The sequence below is a fragment of the Parasteatoda tepidariorum genome, chromosome 11 (assembly GCF_982258835.1).
Source record: "Parasteatoda tepidariorum strain Cologne lab strain chromosome 11, Ptep-v5.0, whole genome shotgun sequence".
Classification (NCBI taxonomy): Eukaryota; Metazoa; Arthropoda; class Arachnida; order Araneae; family Theridiidae; genus Parasteatoda; species Parasteatoda tepidariorum.
In genome coordinates, this window is record NC_141765.1 from 13,962,723 (window position 1) to 13,983,099 (window position 20,377).

At 29.4% G+C, this 20,377-nt stretch overlaps 2 protein-coding genes across 5 annotated transcripts in view; one reads left to right on the plus strand and one right to left on the minus strand.

The window, feature by feature from the left end:
• LOC107440075 (atos homolog protein A) overlaps positions 1-3,790 on the plus strand; it is a 54,387-nt gene extending 50,597 nt beyond the window's left edge. For all 4 annotated transcript variants that reach the window (XR_015430525.1, XM_016052861.4, XM_016052862.4 and 1 more), the window contains 2 exons: positions 340-515; positions 3,512-3,790. Coding sequence is in view for 3 of the 4 variants with exons in the window: in XM_016052861.4 (XP_015908347.2) it covers positions 340-515; positions 3,512-3,674 (339 nt within the window). In the remaining variant the exon portion in view is untranslated. The remainder of the gene's footprint in view (positions 1-339; positions 516-3,511) is intronic.
• Positions 3,791-9,123: 5,333 nt separating this feature from the next.
• Positions 9,124-20,313, minus strand: LOC107440076 (uncharacterized). Its single transcript, XM_016052863.3, has 3 exons — positions 20,068-20,313; positions 14,033-14,206; positions 9,124-9,303 (listed from the first exon to the last, which is right to left on the minus strand). Exons 1-3 carry the CDS (start codon positions 20,201-20,203, stop codon positions 9,179-9,181), a joined length of 435 nt encoding a protein of 144 aa, XP_015908349.1. The 5' UTR covers positions 20,204-20,313; the 3' UTR covers positions 9,124-9,178.
• Between the last annotated feature and the right edge of the window lie 64 nt (positions 20,314-20,377).

Below are 20,377 nucleotides of genomic sequence, written 5' to 3' on the forward strand. Positions count from 1 at the left end.
CGCGCAGTGTAAAGCGATTTCGTAAGGGCGGAAAGCGCGTAGTGTAAAGCAAATTTTTAAAGCGGCTTCGGTCCAAAAATGGAGCAGTCAGAGGGTTAAATATAGATTTTAGAATCTTGACAAAAAAATATCGATCTATATTTTTAATTTTCAATTTAATTTCGCGAAAAATTAATTGTTTAAAAATTGCAATTTTAGAAAGGTAGTGAGTTTATCAATGCTTTTCTCAAATATTAAATTAAAATTAAGCAAAATTTTTGCAATTAAAAAATTTACATCTCTGTACATTACATAAAATACAGTGGCTTTGTCTATAAAGTTGTTCTCAATTTCTTTCAGACACTATTCAACCCATCTGAAACAGTTGTCAAAATGTTTGTTTTGAATTATGATTTGAGTGACATGCCACCTTCTTGCCATACGTTTATACGGCAAAAGACTTACTTTATGCCAATAGGCTCAGCGGAAGATTGTCCATCATCTTCAAAGTGGTTGAGATTTATCTTACATTTAAGGTAATAATTTGCTTTTCAATTGGAAGTATTTTAAATCAATCAAAATATATTAGATTTCTTGAGATTTTTCTAAGATATAATAATGCCACAACTGTCTATAAATTTTGTATCCTTCATTCTTTTTAAATATTACTTTACAAATTATTAACCTAATATTATAATAAGAAGAATATGTGTCATATTTACTACATTTAAGTTTTTTAAATATTTATACCATAAAAATAAGCCACTGTTCAGTTTTGACTTTTTTTCAGTTGAAACATTTCGTACTCAGTGATTTGTTATAATTTCAGTCAAGGAATGAAATTTATCACAATAGCCCAAATTATACTAACACTTCACAGATGAGTTCTACTCTTGTCTTTTTCCACATATAGTAGATAAGGAACAAGACTATTATCTTAAAATAAAGAATTAGAAAGTAAAAAAAAAATCCAATGCAATCCAATGCACATAAAAGTCTAATGCTAATGTAATGTAATAAAAAAAGCAGCTTTTATCAGTATGACAGCCATCGAAAATGTTAGCATATTTTGAAAAATTATAATCTGAGTTTTTAAAATGGGGTATTTGTAGCCCTATAAAAGTTCATTATCTGGAGCATGAATTTTTTCTTTAGCAAAAGCAATATTAAATATTTTTATTCCTTGAGCATCTACTACTGTTACTATTGAGCATTTTATAAGGTGCTGCAATTAATTTCCAGGTTTGATCTAATAAATCATGAAAATATTATAAAACTTTATACCCGTTTTTGTTTAGAAGTAACCACCTGCACTTTAACACTCAGTTGTAAAGGTTTCAAAAACAACTTTTAAACTTCTTTTTCAGAGTGCTCTTTAATTCTAAGATTAAGGTTTTTTTTATGTCTTAGATTTTCATTAAACCTTGTCCTTTTAGCAAAATTTTAATTTAAGAAGCAATGAGTATGGTAAATGATTTAGTCTTGCAACCTACGAAATCTCAAAATTTACTAAAGAAACGAGATTTAAGAATGTTGGATATTAAGAAAACCCAGACTTCAAAAATGAATATCATTTAAAAAAAGAACTTTAAATATTGTTTCAGAAATTTCTACAGGTTGTGTAAAAGTGCAGCTGTTGGAGGTTATTCTTAGACATTTTAAATCTGTATTCAAAGCTCAGCCCCATCCCGCCCCCTAGCGGGGGCATCCAGGGAGAAAATTTATTGATCAACAAAAGGATATGAAACAATTTCCAGTTTGAAAACAAAAGAAGATGAGAATTTACAATGATAAACATGAATAATAAAACAAAATAAATGAATAATAAATAAATATAATAATATTTAATGCTTATCCTTAATTTTAGTTGACATCCATTTTAAATCTGTATATAATTCATATAATTTTTCAAAAGTTATTACATCAGTGCTCGAAAATTATACCTATACTTTATATGAAATCAATATGCATATTGTGCAAAGGCCAAGGTAATTAAGTTAATAACATATTTTTGTACAATTGCTGTTGTTCAAAAATTATGATCTGATTCCTATATCTGGTATATAAATACAAATAGTACTATGTATTTAAAAGTTTCTTTCAAAATTTTCTAACATTTTTAACAATGCTTTCCAATGTTGCTGCCTTCAGAGGAAATTTTTTTAAAAAATTTTCACGGCAGTCTAGTATCTAGAAAAACATCTTATAAATCATATTTTACCTTTTTTGAATGCCACCCTTTCTGAAGTATCACACCATACCAAACTCAGATGTTGAGTTATTCTGAGATAAATATAATCTGCCAGAATTCAAAACAAAAATCTGTTCATTTTTGCAGAGCATAATTTGCCAGGTCAGCTGCCATCTCATTCAGTGATATGTCACTTGTAACTTTCATCACTTGTAACTTTTTTTGAGAAAAAAAAATTTGAAAACAGCGAGAGAGACTAAGGCATTTAATAAAAAAAACAGTCTACTAATGTCAATGCTTTTAATTGTTAACTTGAAATAAAACTATAGATGATTTATCAAATAAGCAAAACAAAATGTGTGAGTCTGACATTGCAGTTCTGAGCTCTGCCACCTAATCAATCTCAATGTTACTATTGTTATTGATTAGGTGGTATTGACAATCAATCTCAATGTCACCATAGTCACCTCTCAATGTTAGCATAAAAAGGAATAAAAGAGAATTCCATTAAAAGCAATTATTATATTGTAAATTTGTCAGTAATGGCAATAAACTGGCGCTAGGGGATTGGATCTATTCACAGTTACGCTTTAAATAGTTTTGAATTATTCAATTCTTTTTATAGACAAGGTGGAAATTTACTTTTGTTAGCTTTCACTTTCCAAATAAAATTTCAAAACTGTAGATTTCACTTCTATCTTATGCACTAATAAATTAATAAAATATTCATAACAAGCTACAATAGTTCTATTCTTCTTCTTAATTTTAAAAACACTTGGTAATTATTTTCAGCTCTATGCAAGCCCTAAAAATAGAATTAATGTATTCGTTCAACTTAATATAAAACTATAGATAAACTAAGAAATTGTTTTACAGTCTAGATTTGTAGAAGATTTTGGGTAATTACGTTATTTGTAGTTTTCTTAGAGTTCAAATTAAACTATGTAAATTATTTACATAAAAACACCTATCTCAATTTTAAATCTTGCAAGCACACTTTTATATAAAATAACTATTTTACGTCCTGAAATTTATGCTTACTAAAATATTTTAAAAACGTACCATTTATGTGGGTGGGTTGTTATGATATAGATTTTGAGACTAAATTTATAAGATAATGAGAAGGGACAATTTTGTCCCCCAAGTTTTTAAGCTGGAAAGTAATTTCGTTATGACTCGTGCTGTAAAGTACTTTTATTTCTAATATAGTTTTAGAAAGTGATTTTATGCGATTTGAAGTGTGGAAAAAAAAATTCTTTTTATTTAATTGTACTTGATCCTAATGCATGCTTGTTTTCATGGCACAATTTTAAAGACAAAGAACACAATTATCTTTTATAGGTTTGCTTCTTCTAAAGCTGGTAAATTATATCTTCACAAGGATTTAAAAATTGTGGTTTTGAATAAAAGCAATGATGATGCAGCTTCCGAGTTTAATCAAGAACCTCGTGAATTACGTTCATTTCTACATGTGCCTATGAATCCTACATTTTCAAACTATTAGAGCTAACAATTTTGTCTGAATGTGCCTACTTGTAGTTTTTTATTTGTATGATTTAAAGTTGTATTATATGTTTATTATATTTAATTAAATGTTATTAAATTATTATATTATAACAATGCTTTTTTTCTTTTTTTCATTGGGGATGCAAGTAAAAAAAATAAACCTGAAATCAATTTATTGAATATTTCTTAGAAATAATTAAAAATTTAAAGCACACACAAGTACCTAAAAGTTTTGCATGCCATCAATATTTATTGTTACAATCGTGAGTTTTAAAACTTATAATTTAGTCTAGAAAATGACTTCAGCTTTATTTTTATTTAGATTGCATCTCTATTTCAAACACAATCACCAAACTCAAATGTAATTTATTTTATAGAAAAAAAGTTTTCAAAATATGGAATTTTTTTCTTAATAGATTTCAAAAATGTCATGCAACAAGAGCATTCACAATGAAGGTAAAAATAATTGATGAAATAATTAATAAAAAACTATTAAAAATAAGAACATTTTATATGTATTTTAAAAATGCATTCAAATATTTTTCTTTCTTCCATCCACTTTTTGAAGGACTATTTAGAAATGTAGACTAATAAAATAGTTCCGCAATGCTACAAATTTTTTGATTAATCATTTTTTCTTCAATTTGGTTCAAAACAAGAACAATTTGTGTATTTTCAAATAGTATGACAAATTATTTTACGCATTTTTATTAAATACAAATTTTTTCATATTTGCATGGGAAAATAATAATTAGCATCAACTAACCTTTGCAATACTCAAGGGTGTAGTTAAGATGTTCTTTTTTCTGCTGGCTGAAACATGCGATTTTAATTTGAGTAATGATTGTCCTACTTTATTTGTAGTTTAAATTTGTAAATTATTATATGCTAAAAAGAGAAAGAATATAAAGTATGTTTCATATGTAAAGTTTTGGATTTTTGTTTCTATAAATAGTTCAAACTACAGTAATTTCCGATAAATAGGCCGCGGCCTATACGTGTTTAAAAGTTGGGCTGTCACGATGCGCGGCCTGTACGCCGATGCGGCCTATATGTAGAATTTTTTTATCCCATCCCACAAGTGAGAATTTTTTGATCATGGTGGATTTATTCAAAATCAGATGTTTAGCAAAAATTTTCCAAAATAACGAGCCTAATTCGTAATGTTTACTCTGGTAACGTTTTTCTTTCTTATTTTTTTTTAATGAATTTGCCGAATTTCGGATCGCGTTCGGAAATTTCAATATGGCGCCCATATATTACGATAATTCAATTAAACTGTTAATTTCCGAAAATTAATTAATTACAATAAATTTAGTTCAGTTTTGATCGTAGATTATGATGGGGTGAATTTAAAAATGTCCCATCTTAAGAAATTTCATTAATTAAAATAATTATCTATATTATAGAAATAACAATATATATTTTTAATAAGCTAACAACTAATGATTAAAAAACAAGCTAACAACTAAATACAATTTAAAAATAAAAACTAGCTTTCAAATAATAAAAAAAAATAGCAATTAATATCTAATAAAAAACAAAAGAGATTGATTTACATCAAATAAAAAGAAGCCTCAAAAGGGATAGAATTCATTTTGTATCCCACTTGGTAGTTTCAATTTCAAAAGGGTGTGGCTAATTTATGGTCAAACTGGAGGGGGAAAAAATGGGGACAAATGAGTAGAGCATTTCCACAGCTGTCAAGATTGATTTATCAGTTTCTTCCAACTTGCATTTCTTTATTTTGTTCATTGGAAATGCAGATGTTTTTACTTTTCCCTTTATTTAAAACTGCTTTTAGAAACAGATGTTTCCTTTGACTCAGATTTGTTTTCATGTTTTTTTTAAAGATAAAATAAAGTTACTTCATCAGAATAAAATTAAAATAAAAAGAGAATTATACTGATTTTTTTTTCTCTTGTTAATAAAAATTTCTTCTAAGAAAAAAAAAAGAAAAAGGGATCAGATTAAGTGCTGAATATCCCGCAGTGAAGAAGTGAAGAATCAGATTTCGATGGTTTTGAATAGATATATGCTCAAAAATATTTGAAAAGTATAAATAAATAAATGCTGATTTATTTTGTGATTAGTTTATTTTTTATCGCATACACATCCTTAACTTAGGATCATTCTCAATTCTTTTTTTTTTTTTTATGATAAGTATACATAAAAATGATGATGATAATGTAATGAGTATACATAAAAAAAAATATTTATCAATAACTTTTTTCTAAGTATAGAGTTTATGTTTTAAAGATTATTATTTTTTATGAGTATTTTCACACATGTGATATTTGATAAAAATCGATGATCGATCGAAAAAACGAAAGTGCGGCCTTTACGACGGTGCGGCCTATAAGATGAAAATTGAAATTTTTAACGATGTTTTTTGCGGGTGCGGCCAGTACGGCGGTGCGGCCTATTTACCGGAAATTACTGTACATCAATGGCTAGAATAGCTTATCCTTCTACAGCTAAGAAAAACAATGACTGCAGTGACCAGGGACATCAACAAAAAATGCTTTGTTTAAAGCTGATGTAACATAAAAATCTTCAAAAATTGATATTTCTTGTTGAGAAGAGGTTTCACAGAGGTCTTATAGGATGTGAAACAAAAAACCCATCTTTACTTTGCCAAGGAATCAGGAACATGCCTTGATGTAAAAAATTTTTCAAATTTATTGATTTTACCTGTCTTAGGGCAACTAGCATATCACCCCACAAAGTTGCTTTATTTAAAAATTATTTGAACTTCTTTCAATAAATTGTATTTTACACTAAAGAAAATTGGTGTCAAATTATGTTTATTATTGATAAATCTTTTGAAACATAAATAATTCAACTTCTGAATTCATCTTCATTTAAAAATTCCTAGTATAGTTTTAAATTAAAATTTAGCTTAATGTTGTAACGACAACTTTACACATTGGCTATGATTTTTTCAAAAATTATGATTTTTGTTATTAGTTGATAATTTTAAGTAATTTTATTTAATTTTTTTTCTCCAATTTTCAATTCCATTGACTAAAAAAACCAAATTGTTATTGTTTTCTAAGCTAATTTTGTGTTTAAAAACTAATTCTTTCATGAGCTATTTTTATAACAATTTAATTATTATGTTGCAAAAACTTGTAAATTGAATAAAATTATTAATTAAATTTACTACTTATCGATTGCTTCAGATGTTAAGAACCATATTAGTAGTCAAAATTCTACAATTTTGGGAAATTTTACATAAATTGATTCCCCAGATATCCTATGTGATTTGTGAATTTTCAGTTAAAAATAGATTGTTTTCAAGTATTGCACAATAAATACCCCTAAAAGAAATTTTTGTGATAAAGTGGCTAATAAATTTTTTGTAAATGTGTCTTTTGTAATCGCAAAAATTTAATACACTGAAACTTCCAGGAAAAACCATCTCTATTTATGACCACTTTTGATAGGCCCGAAATTTTTTCCATAGGCTTTGTGTTGAAGAAAACATTTAGGAAAGACCGTTTTAACCCCTCCCATCGACCGGGCAAATATCTACACCTAATGCGGAAGAGATTAAATAAGGAAACGCAGAAAATTATGAAGCAACTAAATTAAAATGTATTCAAAATATTTGCGTGAGGATCTTATTTCGAGAGCTTTTTTGACGATACAACCTCGTGTTGCAGTCAGAGTGCACTATAGACGATGCTATCAATGATTTACTTTAAGGAGTGGAAAGTTAAATTAGAAAAAAAAAAAAAAAATCTCAAGCAAACACACCTCTTTTCATCTCTGAAAGCTAACTAATTTTTATGATATAAAATTATTTGCAAACTTGAACAAAGAACATAATTGTTTATTCATTTAAAATAACTTTATCATTCATAATTGGTAAATTTGTTTTTACCCATAATTATATCAGTTGGGATTATTTTTATAGACGCTAAATTTTATTCATCGATCCGTCTTTTCATGACTCCAACAGAAGTGGCATTTCCGCACCAAGTAAATCACACTGACTAAAATAAAAATCGTTCACGAAGAATCATGTACCTTCCATAATAATTTTGAAGTCAATTGGGGGTAACCTCTAAGAACGACCAACCTACCTCAATGACCATTTTACTGTGGTGGCTCCCTAGAGGTTTCACTGTATAAAATAATTTTTTTTATCTTCTGATAAAAACTTGATAATTCTAATTGACTTGAATATATAATTTGGTGTTTGTATATGTACACACATACACATTTCGGGGTATATAATTGCGGCCCTTGGTTTATATTTTTTGAATCCTTGACAAATAAGAAGTATACTCAGAAGAGGTTTCAAATAAATACTTAAGTGAGGGAAAAATTCAGATGTGATCAAAATCCAAAGAACGACTATTAAAGATGGTAGGATTGAAAACATCAAAACCAGTTTGATTGCAGGATAAGACTTGGAGATGCTTTTAACAGCTGTTAAAAGTCCTGTCTGTCTCTCCCAGCAATTGAACAGGTTTTGATGCTTTCGGTCCCGCTTTCCCAGTAGTGATTCCCAAGATTTCAATAGCGTTTGTTTCTTCCTCACTTAAATAATAATTGGATACTCCTAACTTGCATATTTTTTGACAATTCTGAAAATATACATATTAAGGCAGTCAGTTTGGAAGATCCTGCAAATTTAATTTTGTTAAATTTTCTAAATTTAGATTGTAATATTATAGCATATAATGTTGTTCCTGAATTTTTCTCTCATTTTTATCAGTCTGCAACGCATGCAAAAGTGGGGAAATTTAAATTTTTTTTTGTCATCTTTCCCTGCACTTAAATAAGTGCGTTCCTGGAAGACAAAAAATTTAGGCTCTGTAAACGTTGATTCACTGACATTTGTTACTTTTTTAAAAATGCTGATTAAATGTATTTCTTGTTTTAATTTTGATGTAAAAATCTTTCCATTATTTCTGAGGCACTAGTAAAAATTTTTGAATTTTGCCAAATATCCAAGCTTTTTCTTTAAAGAAAAAAAAAAAACGTTGCAGAGAAGATAATTTGTACTAATTATCGGGTATTCGACAGAGGGAAAATATTTATAAAATTTCCGAGACAAAAAGCAAAATTTTTAAATTTTGCATTTCTTCTCTTAGAAAATAGTACCACAAGTTGAAAAACTTCAGTCGAAAAAAAAAATCGAACTTAAAATGTTCTTCTAGTAATAGCTCTTCATTTTCAATTAAATGGTTAATTGGAACTATTTGCAGTTGAAACACTACTTTGATGTTTTAAAATATGAGGTGATAGTCATTTTCTGCTATTTTAATTTCGAATACTCTTTTGAACTTCATGGAAAAAATTTCTTTAAACCCTCGGAGCTTTTTATTTATTTATTTATCTAAGCATTCCTCTTTCCTTTAAATGCATGGCTGGTAAAAAAATTATCGTATCTTTTCTGTAATGTTTGTTGATATAAATTGAAATACAAAAGATTGATTTACTTAAAACATTTTATTTTGACTTTTATACAACTTTATGTTTTAGGAGCTATAAAGCATTATAATTCTTAAGATAATTTCCATACGTTTTTCCTGCAAAAATCAGCCCGATTGTGAACTTGAGTGTCAGAGTTGCAAAGATTCCAGCTGGCATATAACCGTCCAGTTTATAACCTGCAAAAAAGGTTGCTTCTTGCAATTTCTGAAGTATGCAAAAAATCGAGGTATTTGTAAATCACCATATTTACTAATTCTTGATTATTTAGAGCTTGGTCAATACCGTGCATCTCTATTGTATTATTCAAAAATATGGATATTTTTTATCATTCAAAAATTAAATTACAGTATACGATTTCAAAAACCTTGTTTTTCCACTTGGTGTTATATATCCACTTAATGTTAATTTGAATTCTTATGTCGAAGACTTTCTTCTCAAAACCTTGTTATGTCGAATTTTTTTTTAAATAGAAAATGAAATTTTCTTTTTTTTAAATCATAAACCGATTTTTTCCCATTTAATATATAAATGTTTTGCCGACCAGGTGGCCGAGTGGTTAGCGTGCCTGACTGCGGAGCCGATAGTTGCGGGTTCACTGTATTGACTCCGCCACAGGTGCCCACTGGGTAGCGAGAAGAGAGTAGCAGTTCTGGTATTAGAGGCCAATGGGACAATACATCCCAAGTGCCCGCCATTGAAAAAAAAAATATGTATATAATTATTTTCGTCTTTTTTTAAGAAGTAAAATAATCGTTGCTGTATTTAGACTTATAGTCAACTATCATTACTTATATATTTATCAGTAGTTATTCTTATGCTTCCATGACTCTACTTTTTAGAGTAATATTTTCGAATATATTTTCCTATGTTTTAGAACATATTTAGTTCTGAACTTGTTATCTCGAAAACTCGCTATCTTGAATTTTTTTTAGACTTTGAGAGATCGAGAGTATACTCTTTTTAATTTAATTCGTTTCTCAGGGAATAACACTCATTCATAAATGTAATCTTTTTATTACACAGTGTTTTTTATTACCTAGTGCTTGGGTGCTGAATCAATCTATTTTTAGAGATTCTTTCTACAACTGCGTATTACATTTTCATCGAATTCGAAAACTGTTACATGGTTGCTAAATGTTTTATTAAAAAGACGTTATTATTTCCCATGCTCTCTTTTTCAGCTAACAAATTTGAATGTGTTAGGCTAAGAAAAGATGTTTTGGCAATAATATAAAACAATAGCAAATGCATGGATTCCTTGGCGAAAACTGATCTAACATCTACATATCATTTGCATTTTTGATTTCTTGATATTCGGCCGACCCATTTTTGGATTTATGACTATTAATGTTCAATTCCGTAGCCTTGAAATGAATTAATTGATCATTGGGATAAACTAGCCATAGTGGAGGACTTTTTCTATGGAACTAACCAGCATTTGCGTTACATAAAGAGCAGTGCCGTAGCGAGCTTAACTCGCTCCCGGGGCACAATACCTTTTTAGCGCCCCCCCCCCCCCATTCGAAATCCATCTAATATTATAAGTAAAATATACTCGCAAAGTAATAAATAAATAAAGTAAAATTAATAAAGTCATAGGCTCAAGTTAGGCATTAAATTTGAGACAAAAAATGTAGTTGAGAAAACAAGACTAGACTTTGAAATGTATATGATCATCTAGAATTAGTTCATAAGATACCTATTATTTATTTTACATATTTATAAAGAAATATTTTAAAAACACGCAGTTTTAAAACAATAAAAAAGTAAATATTTATTATCTCTAAGGAGATACATATATTTAATAATATGATTATAATACAATTATAAAACTAATTACTATGTGTAAATTTTCCGCTTTTGATGAAGCAAATTTATCAATAATATCATCAAAGTTGATCATTTCAAATTTTTCTCTTTCCACACTTAAAAATGCCAGGTCACTTAGGTGATCTTGTCCCACCGTTGATCGTAGATATGTCAAAATTAATTTTAATTTGCTGAATGCAGTGTCGTTCCTGGCGGGTATGCAGCGAATGCCCCGCACTCAGGCGCCCAATTTAAGGGGCGCCAAATTCAACTATTAAAAAAAAATCAAATTATAGCAAATTATTAAAAATCAAACTATTAAAAATCAAATTATAGCAAAGCTGTAAACTTTGATTACGGGAAGAAACAGTAAACTAATATAAGAAGTAACTTCTACACTTTGCTTCTACACTGGAATTTACGTGCAAAAAATCTGTTGTCGGCGTGTTGTGCGTTAATAGTCTATATTGAACGTTAATAGTCTATTTTATTTCATGTCGAAAATAAAATTTTTGTAATATTTTTTCGTTGTTTTATTTTATTACGCCCATTTTCATAATCAAACACTTACACTAAAGTGACTTTAGTCTATAAGGAAACAATTCAGTTTAAACCTCAAACTAAAAATGATTATGAAAGTTGGCCTTATCATCAAAATTTAAGCATAGTATATAGGGGCGCACAAAATTATTCTTGCACGCAGGCGTTCGCCACCCCAGGAACGGTACTGGCTGAATGCAGGGCTGAATGACCATTCGCAGCTAGCAATTGATACTGAGATAGTCAGGAGTATTTGAAGTGCCACTCTCAGGTTTGGAAAAACATCTTCTCCATACGGGATTATAAAAGTAAGAAATTCTAATGGAGTTTTAAGTTCAATTTCTTTTCTACAAAAGAGTAACATTTTACAGTCACATTCTTCGATAAAGAGTTCCATTCCATTGAAATCTGTATTATACACTGTACAAACATACAAACGATTTTTGTACAGTGCAAATATTTGGAGATAATATATGTAACCACACAGCGTAGATGCCATAAGGAAGTGCTGACAGATACAGGTCGAGTCAGCCAGCCATTAGAAAAGACGTGTCATTTCTATTATGAATATATTATTACAGTTTGATTAGTGTTCCTTTTTATTTACGAATTAACATTTATTATATTTCACTGGCACTAAATTTAATATATTTTTTGCAGAAATAAATTATAATAAAAATAAAAATTATCCAACAATTTTTTTTGTTTTGCTGACCATTTGGCGCCCCTTTGTGAGTAGCGCCCGGGGCATGATGCCCTCCCCCCTCGCTACGCCACTGATAAAGAGGAAAGCCTCCCACCGTTAGCCATACGACAATGGGATTCTAATCTATGATCCGTCTATCACTAAAAATGTTTTTTTTGTCAGTACTGAGGTCATTGCGAGCTGGGATAGGATTATTAACATCGTTTTAATTTTGTAAAAAAGTTCATTTTAACCTGTGGTCTTAAAATTTTGTAATAGATATTTCAGATGAAAAATTTTGATATTGTTGACAGAATATTCATATTTAATTTCTCTCAAAAAATATGTGCATGTATTTTGTTTTTCATTCATTTTCATGAATTTATTTTAATTTTGGAAAATTTATATTACTTATATCAAAAGTCACAAAAACCACAGTGATCTTATAATTTTGTTACACACTGTATATATTTTGAAAGCGAATGAAACTTTTAATTAGGTAATATCTTACCGCTTCAGTTTCTTGGAATAATTTATTTAGTAACTAGTTCATTTATAGTTAACGTTCCAACCGATAGTGTAAACGAAAATTTTATTACCTTTATAACACATCATGATAGTTAAGTTAACGCAAATTGAATGTTTATGACAGAAATATGAGGATAAAACACTATTATTGTAGCATATCGACTTTAGTTTCCACATCAAAAAGAAGAAAAAATGTGACTGGATACTTTTGAACATGCAAGCATTGTGGTTTATTTATTTTATTCATTATTTTTTTAAAGTTTAAAAGCATGTATACACATAATAAATGAAAAATAATCTATTATTTAAATTTGATAACAATAATAAATAAAATGAAAATTATTTGTTTTTGTCTTCACTCATTTAAAAAGATGCATATACTACACGGAGATTTTAGCAAGCCATTGTGTTTTCATCTAAAGGACATTTTTATGAACAGTGCAAAAATATTTCCTGGTGGTGGGTTTCATTGAAATACGGCTTTTACACGCAGTGAAATACACATCAACAATACGAATTAAAATAGAATTTTAAGATCAGAAATGACTTTTTTTTTAAAAAAATAAATCAAATAAAAATGGTCTCTCACTTATACACCTGTCCAAAAGGATTATATATATAAACCCCAAAGAAAACGAAACGTTTATACCAGTGCAGATATGAATTATACAAGGATCACATTTGTGATTTAACAATCAGCATTTACTGATCAGTATTTCAGTTGTTCGTTTTGAATTAGATTAATTGGAATCTAATTGGCTTTTAATATTTGTTATTTTTTGACAGATAGCAATAAATGAAGTAAGAACACGTATAATTATTTTTCTTTGTTCAGAGATGTTTTAAAATGAATCTTTAAAATGGATGTATATTTTGAAATGAAATCGATTTAGGGTGTTCTATAATCACCACACCACCTTTAATTTATATTTTCAGATTCCTTATAAAAATCATGTAAAAAAACACATTAAGAGCCGCAAATTAATGCTTAAGCAAAGAAGAAATAAAAACATTCTCAAAATCTTCGGAATCTCTAGTGAGGAAGACTGGAAGAAAAACATCCAAACCAGTTTAATTGGCTAATGAAATTCGGAGAATCTCTAATAATCGTCTTTGTCTGTTTCTACTGGTAATCAGTTGATCATGTTTTCAGTTCCACATTTTTCAGTATTGATACGCTTAATTTGAACCCTATTGTGCATAATTTGTGAGCTTTATTTTTAGCAAAAATTCTATAATTAGTATTAAGGGTAGTCTTTACGGAACACCTCGTGTACAGTGATTCAACTAAAGTTAGTATGCATCTGCAAATAAGATGCATGAAGAAAGGATGTATCACTTACCTTCTTTAAAAACTGCTACTAAAGAGAAATAAGTAATTGCTGCTACAATAGCTACAATAGTTGTAATTCCGCCGAAAATTGTTACATTTTTTAGTGACTCAGGTGTTTGATTTCGATGTAAAGTATTTCTTCTGTAACTTATATGAAGTCTCGCATTCATTGCTGCAAAAATAGCTAAAAAAAAGGAAAAAATGTAATTTTCAATTTTTTTTTTATAGTGTTCACAAAACTGGATGTCAATTTTTATTTAAGAGGTATAAAAATACAGGAAATCTTTTTAATTTTTTTGATAATTAAATTAGTATATTAAAATGTCAAATGTCATTGAAGCATTCTGTCATTATATTTCTAAATTTTGTTGGACCGTCAACTGGGATTACTTTTCACAGTTTTAAACTCGTAGCAAAAAAAAATCGTTAATTGAAAAAAGGAAAATAATATCTGAACTTGGAAGACGACAGGATAAAATATAGTTTCACTGTCTTCTTTTCCAGTCAAAATTCAAAGCAATTGGTGGGAAAAGTTATGAATGTAATCGGGATAGTTTTGCCCACCAGATAATTTTTTTTATTAAAAACTTTCTCTTAAGTCGGTTTCTGCAAAATGTTGCCTTCGTCAGGGGAAAGAGGGTAAAATGAGCAAAATTAATCTTGAAAACAATTGAAAAATATTTGTTTATTACTATTTATTATTTTTATAAATTTTATTTTTACTTGGCACTCGTTAAATTGTTAGATTCACGTAGTTTGAGTAGATAATCATTTGCAAAAATAATGAAAAAAAGAAAAGGAGAACATGTCCTTAAGTATGATTATGCAGTTCTCGAAAAATCTTCAATAAAAAAGGACACTTTCCTTGGAAATGAAGTTTTTTCTTTATCTCATAAAATAAGACAAACGAATGGAGTATATTCGGTCACACATTGTAGTAAGGACCGAAGCTTTCTCGTAAACTAGACCGAAAGGAAAAAAAGTTTCCTAAGAAAATAAGAATTCCCGGTTACATAATAACTATCTATAAATAATAACAGCCCCAAAAGACTTAAAAGTTTATTTTCTAAAAGAGGTCAACCTTCGTTTATGAGAAGTTACCCCAACATAGAATCGAGTTAACATGTCTTATATACTAGTGAATTGGAATTGTATTTTTGTAGTGGTAAACACACTACAAGTGTATAATGATAAATTGGACATTCAGAAAAAATGCTGGATTCATCTACTTTTTGTTTTGTTGATAAAGTGAACACTGTCTTTTTTGCAAGTACAGGGATTTTCTAAAAATGTGAATTTTTTCTTTCGATTTCCATCTTCTTTCTTCATCAGAACTGATTGAGTTGAAATGTAGCTTCAAGTGGAGATATTTTTTTTCCAATCACCTAAATGCAGATAAATCATGGCAGGATTAGGCAGTAGGGAAGCAATCCTACCGTAGGCAGTAAGAAATAATCCTGTATTGTTTGTATTTTGATATTTATAAGAAAAAATTCAACTTTGAAACTTCGGGGTTTACCTGAACATATTTTTCCATACTTTAAATTACAAATGCAGGTGAAACAGAATTTCCTCGTGGTATATCAGTGTCTCCAGTAGTACATACAACCAAAGAATATATAATGTGATGTTCTTTGGTATAACGTCCTCTTTGGGGGACGGACGGTTCAAATTGTCTTCTCCACAATGTTAGAAACTTTTCTTTGTACTTTTTATTTTATTCTCAGTTTTAATTTCGATACAAAAGTATATTTTTCTTCAAAACTTACGCACTAAAAACTGCCTAAACTGGCAATTGGGGTTTACTATCCCAAAACATTTGTACGGTACGATACAGTACTTTCATTTACGTCACACTAGAGCTGCACAAGTTGCACAATAGGCTATTGGCGACGGTCTGGGAAACATCCCTGCGGATGATCCGGAGACAACATACATACGTCACATCCCGTTTTACAGGACGGGCATATTCACTCACCATCCATCCATCCGCAGATCGTAATCTTGACCTGAGCCAAAGCACAATCAATCTCTGATCCAGTACCCCCAGAGGTATTGATTTGTTACGGGAGCTTGGAGGACTTTGCGACTCCGACATATTCAGCGTGCATCAGTCACCATTTTGTACACGTGAGTCTTAGGGTGACGGTGATCGAACTCACGACCTCTCGGACATGGACCCAACATCCTACTAGCCAGGCTATCCCGGCCCCAAAACATTTGCAAACAGCATGAGAACTTTCGTTGTGAAACTTACAGAGGGGCCAACTGCCATTTTTCTACATCATTCTTGGAGTACCACAGTGACCAGTTGGAGTCCCACTGATCGTAAGACACGGTTCCCAGACAACATGTTTTGAAATGAGGAGTACAAGATTTTTTCCGCTGCATTAGGAACTTTTTATGGGGTATTAAACAAAAGCATTCAGATTATTCGAAATTACGATTGTATTTTATGGCCCCGAGCTTTTAAGATACGACAGCTGTATTTGCACTTCGCTGCACTTAAAAAAAAAGCTTAAATTCCCTCAAAGGTCTACTAAATGAATGGTGTTTCCTACACAAGGGAGCGCTGCAAGCTCTTGGGGTTACTGTTTTTGGTGTGTTTTGAAGCTCACAACATGATCCTTTGAGACTCTCTTGAGTAGAATTTCTTGTATATGTGTATTTCTTCTTACCTGATTTATTATTTGTGTTTAAAAGAAAAATCGTCATTTGAAGACCCGTCATTTCAAAACATAGAATTTTCATTAGAAAAAAGAAAACACTCCTTACCTTGTTTCGAAATTTAAACCTGAATGATAATTTGTGGAATGAACTTAATCTCGCAGCTAGAATAATATGCTAACGTATGATGGTACACCAAGAACAAACAGTAATGAAAGTAAAAAGAGGCAAAATCAGAAAAAAAGCGAGTTCTTTCTAAATCTAACACCTTTTTTAATAATGCATGTCTAAGTAACTAAAGCGAATTTTCACTTCAAACTCACCAGAATTACTTAATATCATTAATATCTCATGAAATACCAGGGCTAAAGAAAATAGAAGGGCTAGTTCATTCCGCTCTTAGAGCTGAAGCTACGATTTCCCTCCTCATGACGTCACTGTATACACAGATCTCGGAGATCGCTAGCAAAGATATTATAACTTGCATTTTTCTCTCTGTAAAAATAAGTTAGACTTTTTCTGGTTATTAGATTTCAAACTTTACATAATTAACACATTATTTCCGTTCATAAACATAGTTCAAAAAAACTTTATTGGCCATTATATTAAAAAAATACTATTTTAAACTTATAAAAATATTTTACTAGTTGGCGAAAATGACACTATAAATACTTTATTTTAAAAAGTTCAGTTTTAACTTTAATTATTAAGAAAAGCATATATCGACACTTTTTTATCTACATAATCTTTGATAACTATAAGTTGGGTTAAGTTTAGAATCCTGATTTTAAAATATGCCGTTAATAGCAATTTGTTCATACTTAATCATTAGGAAACTTCAACCTTAAACACTAATTACTGAAACAAAATAATAATTTAGGTTCATAATAATATTTGAAATTTTACAATTGTTTATAGATATTTAAATTTAAGATAATATAATTTATAGATATTTAATTTTAAGATAATATAATTTAAAAAAATCATAAATATTTAGAATTACTATATTAAAAAATATGTTATGAAATTAGGATAATTTTAACAATGAACTATATATTTTATTTATACTTTTTATTTGCGCTTTAATTTTCTTTGACTTTATCCATTTTTAATTTTTTCGCCTGTCTTTCTTTTTGAAGTAACGAGTTGGTTTCTATTTAGATGGTGAATTTTTATAAAAGTTCTTAACGATAGAATAAACGTATTGCTGTTTTATATTATCTGTGTCATTTCGTTTGCAATTCGTTGAATCCATTCTTTATATACTTGTTCATTTACTTTAGGGAACACGTGGAAAATTATATTTTTCCTTTTGTGTTTCTATCAGAATTTTTGCAAGTTGCAATTGCGCAAACTGGCATTTCATTAACAGTTTTAAATTTTTGTAAATTCACTACAATAAAGTGAGGAAAATCATTTTATAAGACAACAAATGCCTTGGAATATGTCACAAAAAGGAATGCTCCAATATTAGTTAGAGCTAGTTAGACCGAACTCTCCGTTCTTGAAGTAAAAGTGCCACAGTGACGTCACTGGAGAAAATCGGAGGTTTGGCGGAGAGAGTTTCTTCAAAGGAGTGAACCAGCCATTCTATTCTCTTTAGCCCTGATGAAATACAGTAGATTTGAGCTCATATAATTTAATAACAAAATTATGGGATTGAAAATCGCAGAATAAGCTGTAGTAAGCAGCTATATACTTTCTAACCGGAAGTAGAGCAGGTCAGGAGCTCGAGAGTGTTGTTGTTTACATTTATATCGAAAACCAAATCCATGTAACTACTTATGATTGATGTTTCCAAATGTAGAAAAGAATGCAAAAGTATTCACTAAACAAGTTTAGTTAAGATTTGTTTTCATGTTAGTAAGAAATATATTGACTTTTGATTATTTCTATTATCTGATTCATAGCTAACAGACTATTATTGCAGAATAAATTGATACTCATGATATTATTTGTTTTATTAAAAAGCGATGTTTTATACTATAAATAATTTTGAGAAAGCTATTCGATGAGAAGGAAATTGTTATCTTTACTGTATAAAACTAGAAATATTTTACGTTCAACAGTGGATCGTAAGATGCGGTTCCCGGTAGATCACCGAAGTCAAGGTCGTTGGTTAAGATCAGTGAGTGGAAGGGTAACAGCCTACGAAGGGACCTAGGGTGCGCGGTATCGGTCCTTACAAAACTATTCTACACTAAAGTGCTCGACGTCACGCGTAGGATAGCAAATCGGGGGAACCATCCCTTCCGCTGAAGATCAAAATTGTGATGACATTTCGGATTATCCTTAGGGATGTTTCCCAGACCGTCACCAATAGCTCATTACGAGCTTTAGTGCGACGTAAATAAAATGCTACTACTTCATTATTTTTGAACTATAATGCCCATCAACTCATGATCAGTTCAATATCTGAATGTTGCCATAGTGTTTGCTATACTTCAATGTAGTTTCGATAAAATTTCTCTAGATTTAGTTAACTATTTGATTTTGTTGGCTATTTCTTCCAAAGCCTTTGAACATTCATGGATAATATTCAGTTTATTTGTATCAGAACTGTAAATTCTTAAATAATTTATTCAAAAAACAAACTAAATACGGGCTCGTAAACTAATTTGACGAAACTGACGTTTAAAAGAAAAAAACTATACCTTATTTGTTTAAACATTGAATAATTTTTTTTTTTGAATCATTGTATATTTTAAGAACTTTTTGAGTACAAAGGGGCGTAAAATATTACTGTATCATGCATGATGATACATCGGGAACTAAAACTGATAAAAATTATCCTTTATCGTCTTTTGTTTACTCTTTTTAATTAAAAGTCAAAATTCATGTTTATGAACGAAAAAAATCTTTTTCTAGAATATATTTTTGACCATTTTTCGCAATACAAATCTTTTATTTTCATTTTATTTTATTTATTATTATTTTTTTTATCAAATAGTATGTTATTCTTTCATAATTGCAGGAAAATAACTTTTTGATTAATTATATTGATTAAAAATTTCTACATGTTCATGTACATTACCATTTTCGATATTATACAGGAAAACAATCACAATTTCACATTTAAAGCATTATTAACGCTTTTGTTTACACTTCTATTTAAAGTCAATAATTTTAGTAACGCGCATGCGCAAATAGTTCAGAATTGTCAGATGAGCTGATAACATTAATAAAAGCATTGTAATTTTTTGTTCTTTTATGCTTTCATAAAACTTGATTACTATTTTCATTCATAAATCAGGTAATTGTCCTTAAAATCAGCCAAATTCAAAATTATACAAAGTTAAATAACAAAATTTTCATTACTTCCTCTTAGCAAAGAAAGCTTAAAATAATAAAATAACTTTTCTTTATAAAGGTTCTCACCTGATAAAAGCCCCCAAACAGCAGCATGATAATTTTTATACGCTAAAAATGTAATTAAAATAGAAGCGCCTGATAAAATACCTAATACGGATGTAACTATTTTGAATAAAATACATTTTGGCTTATTGTCTTCCATTTTGAAATTTCACGGAAGAATTCGTTCGACTGATTTTCAGACGGTATATTTATTTCGGTGACCTTGGAAGGAAAACAGAAGAGTTCATGAATGCGAAGTACGAAGATAATGAATGAATTGTTATTTTATCTTTTGGCGAAAGAGATTAATAGTTGTGGAATTGTTAGGGTTATA

Excerpts from the sequence above, each read along its gene's own strand:
- LOC107440076 (XM_016052863.3), bottom strand. The coding sequence starts at position 20,203 with ATGGAAGACAATAAGCCAAAATGTATTTTATTCAAAATAGTTACATCC. Across the intron at positions 14,207-20,067 it reads TGTTTGGGGGCTTTTATCAG|CTATTTTTGCAGCAATGAAT; the intron begins GTGAGAACCTTT and ends CCTTTTTTTTAG. Across the intron at positions 9,304-14,032 it reads AGTAGCAGTTTTTAAAGAAG|GTTATAAACTGGACGGTTAT; the intron begins GTAAGTGATACA and ends CCTTTTTTGCAG.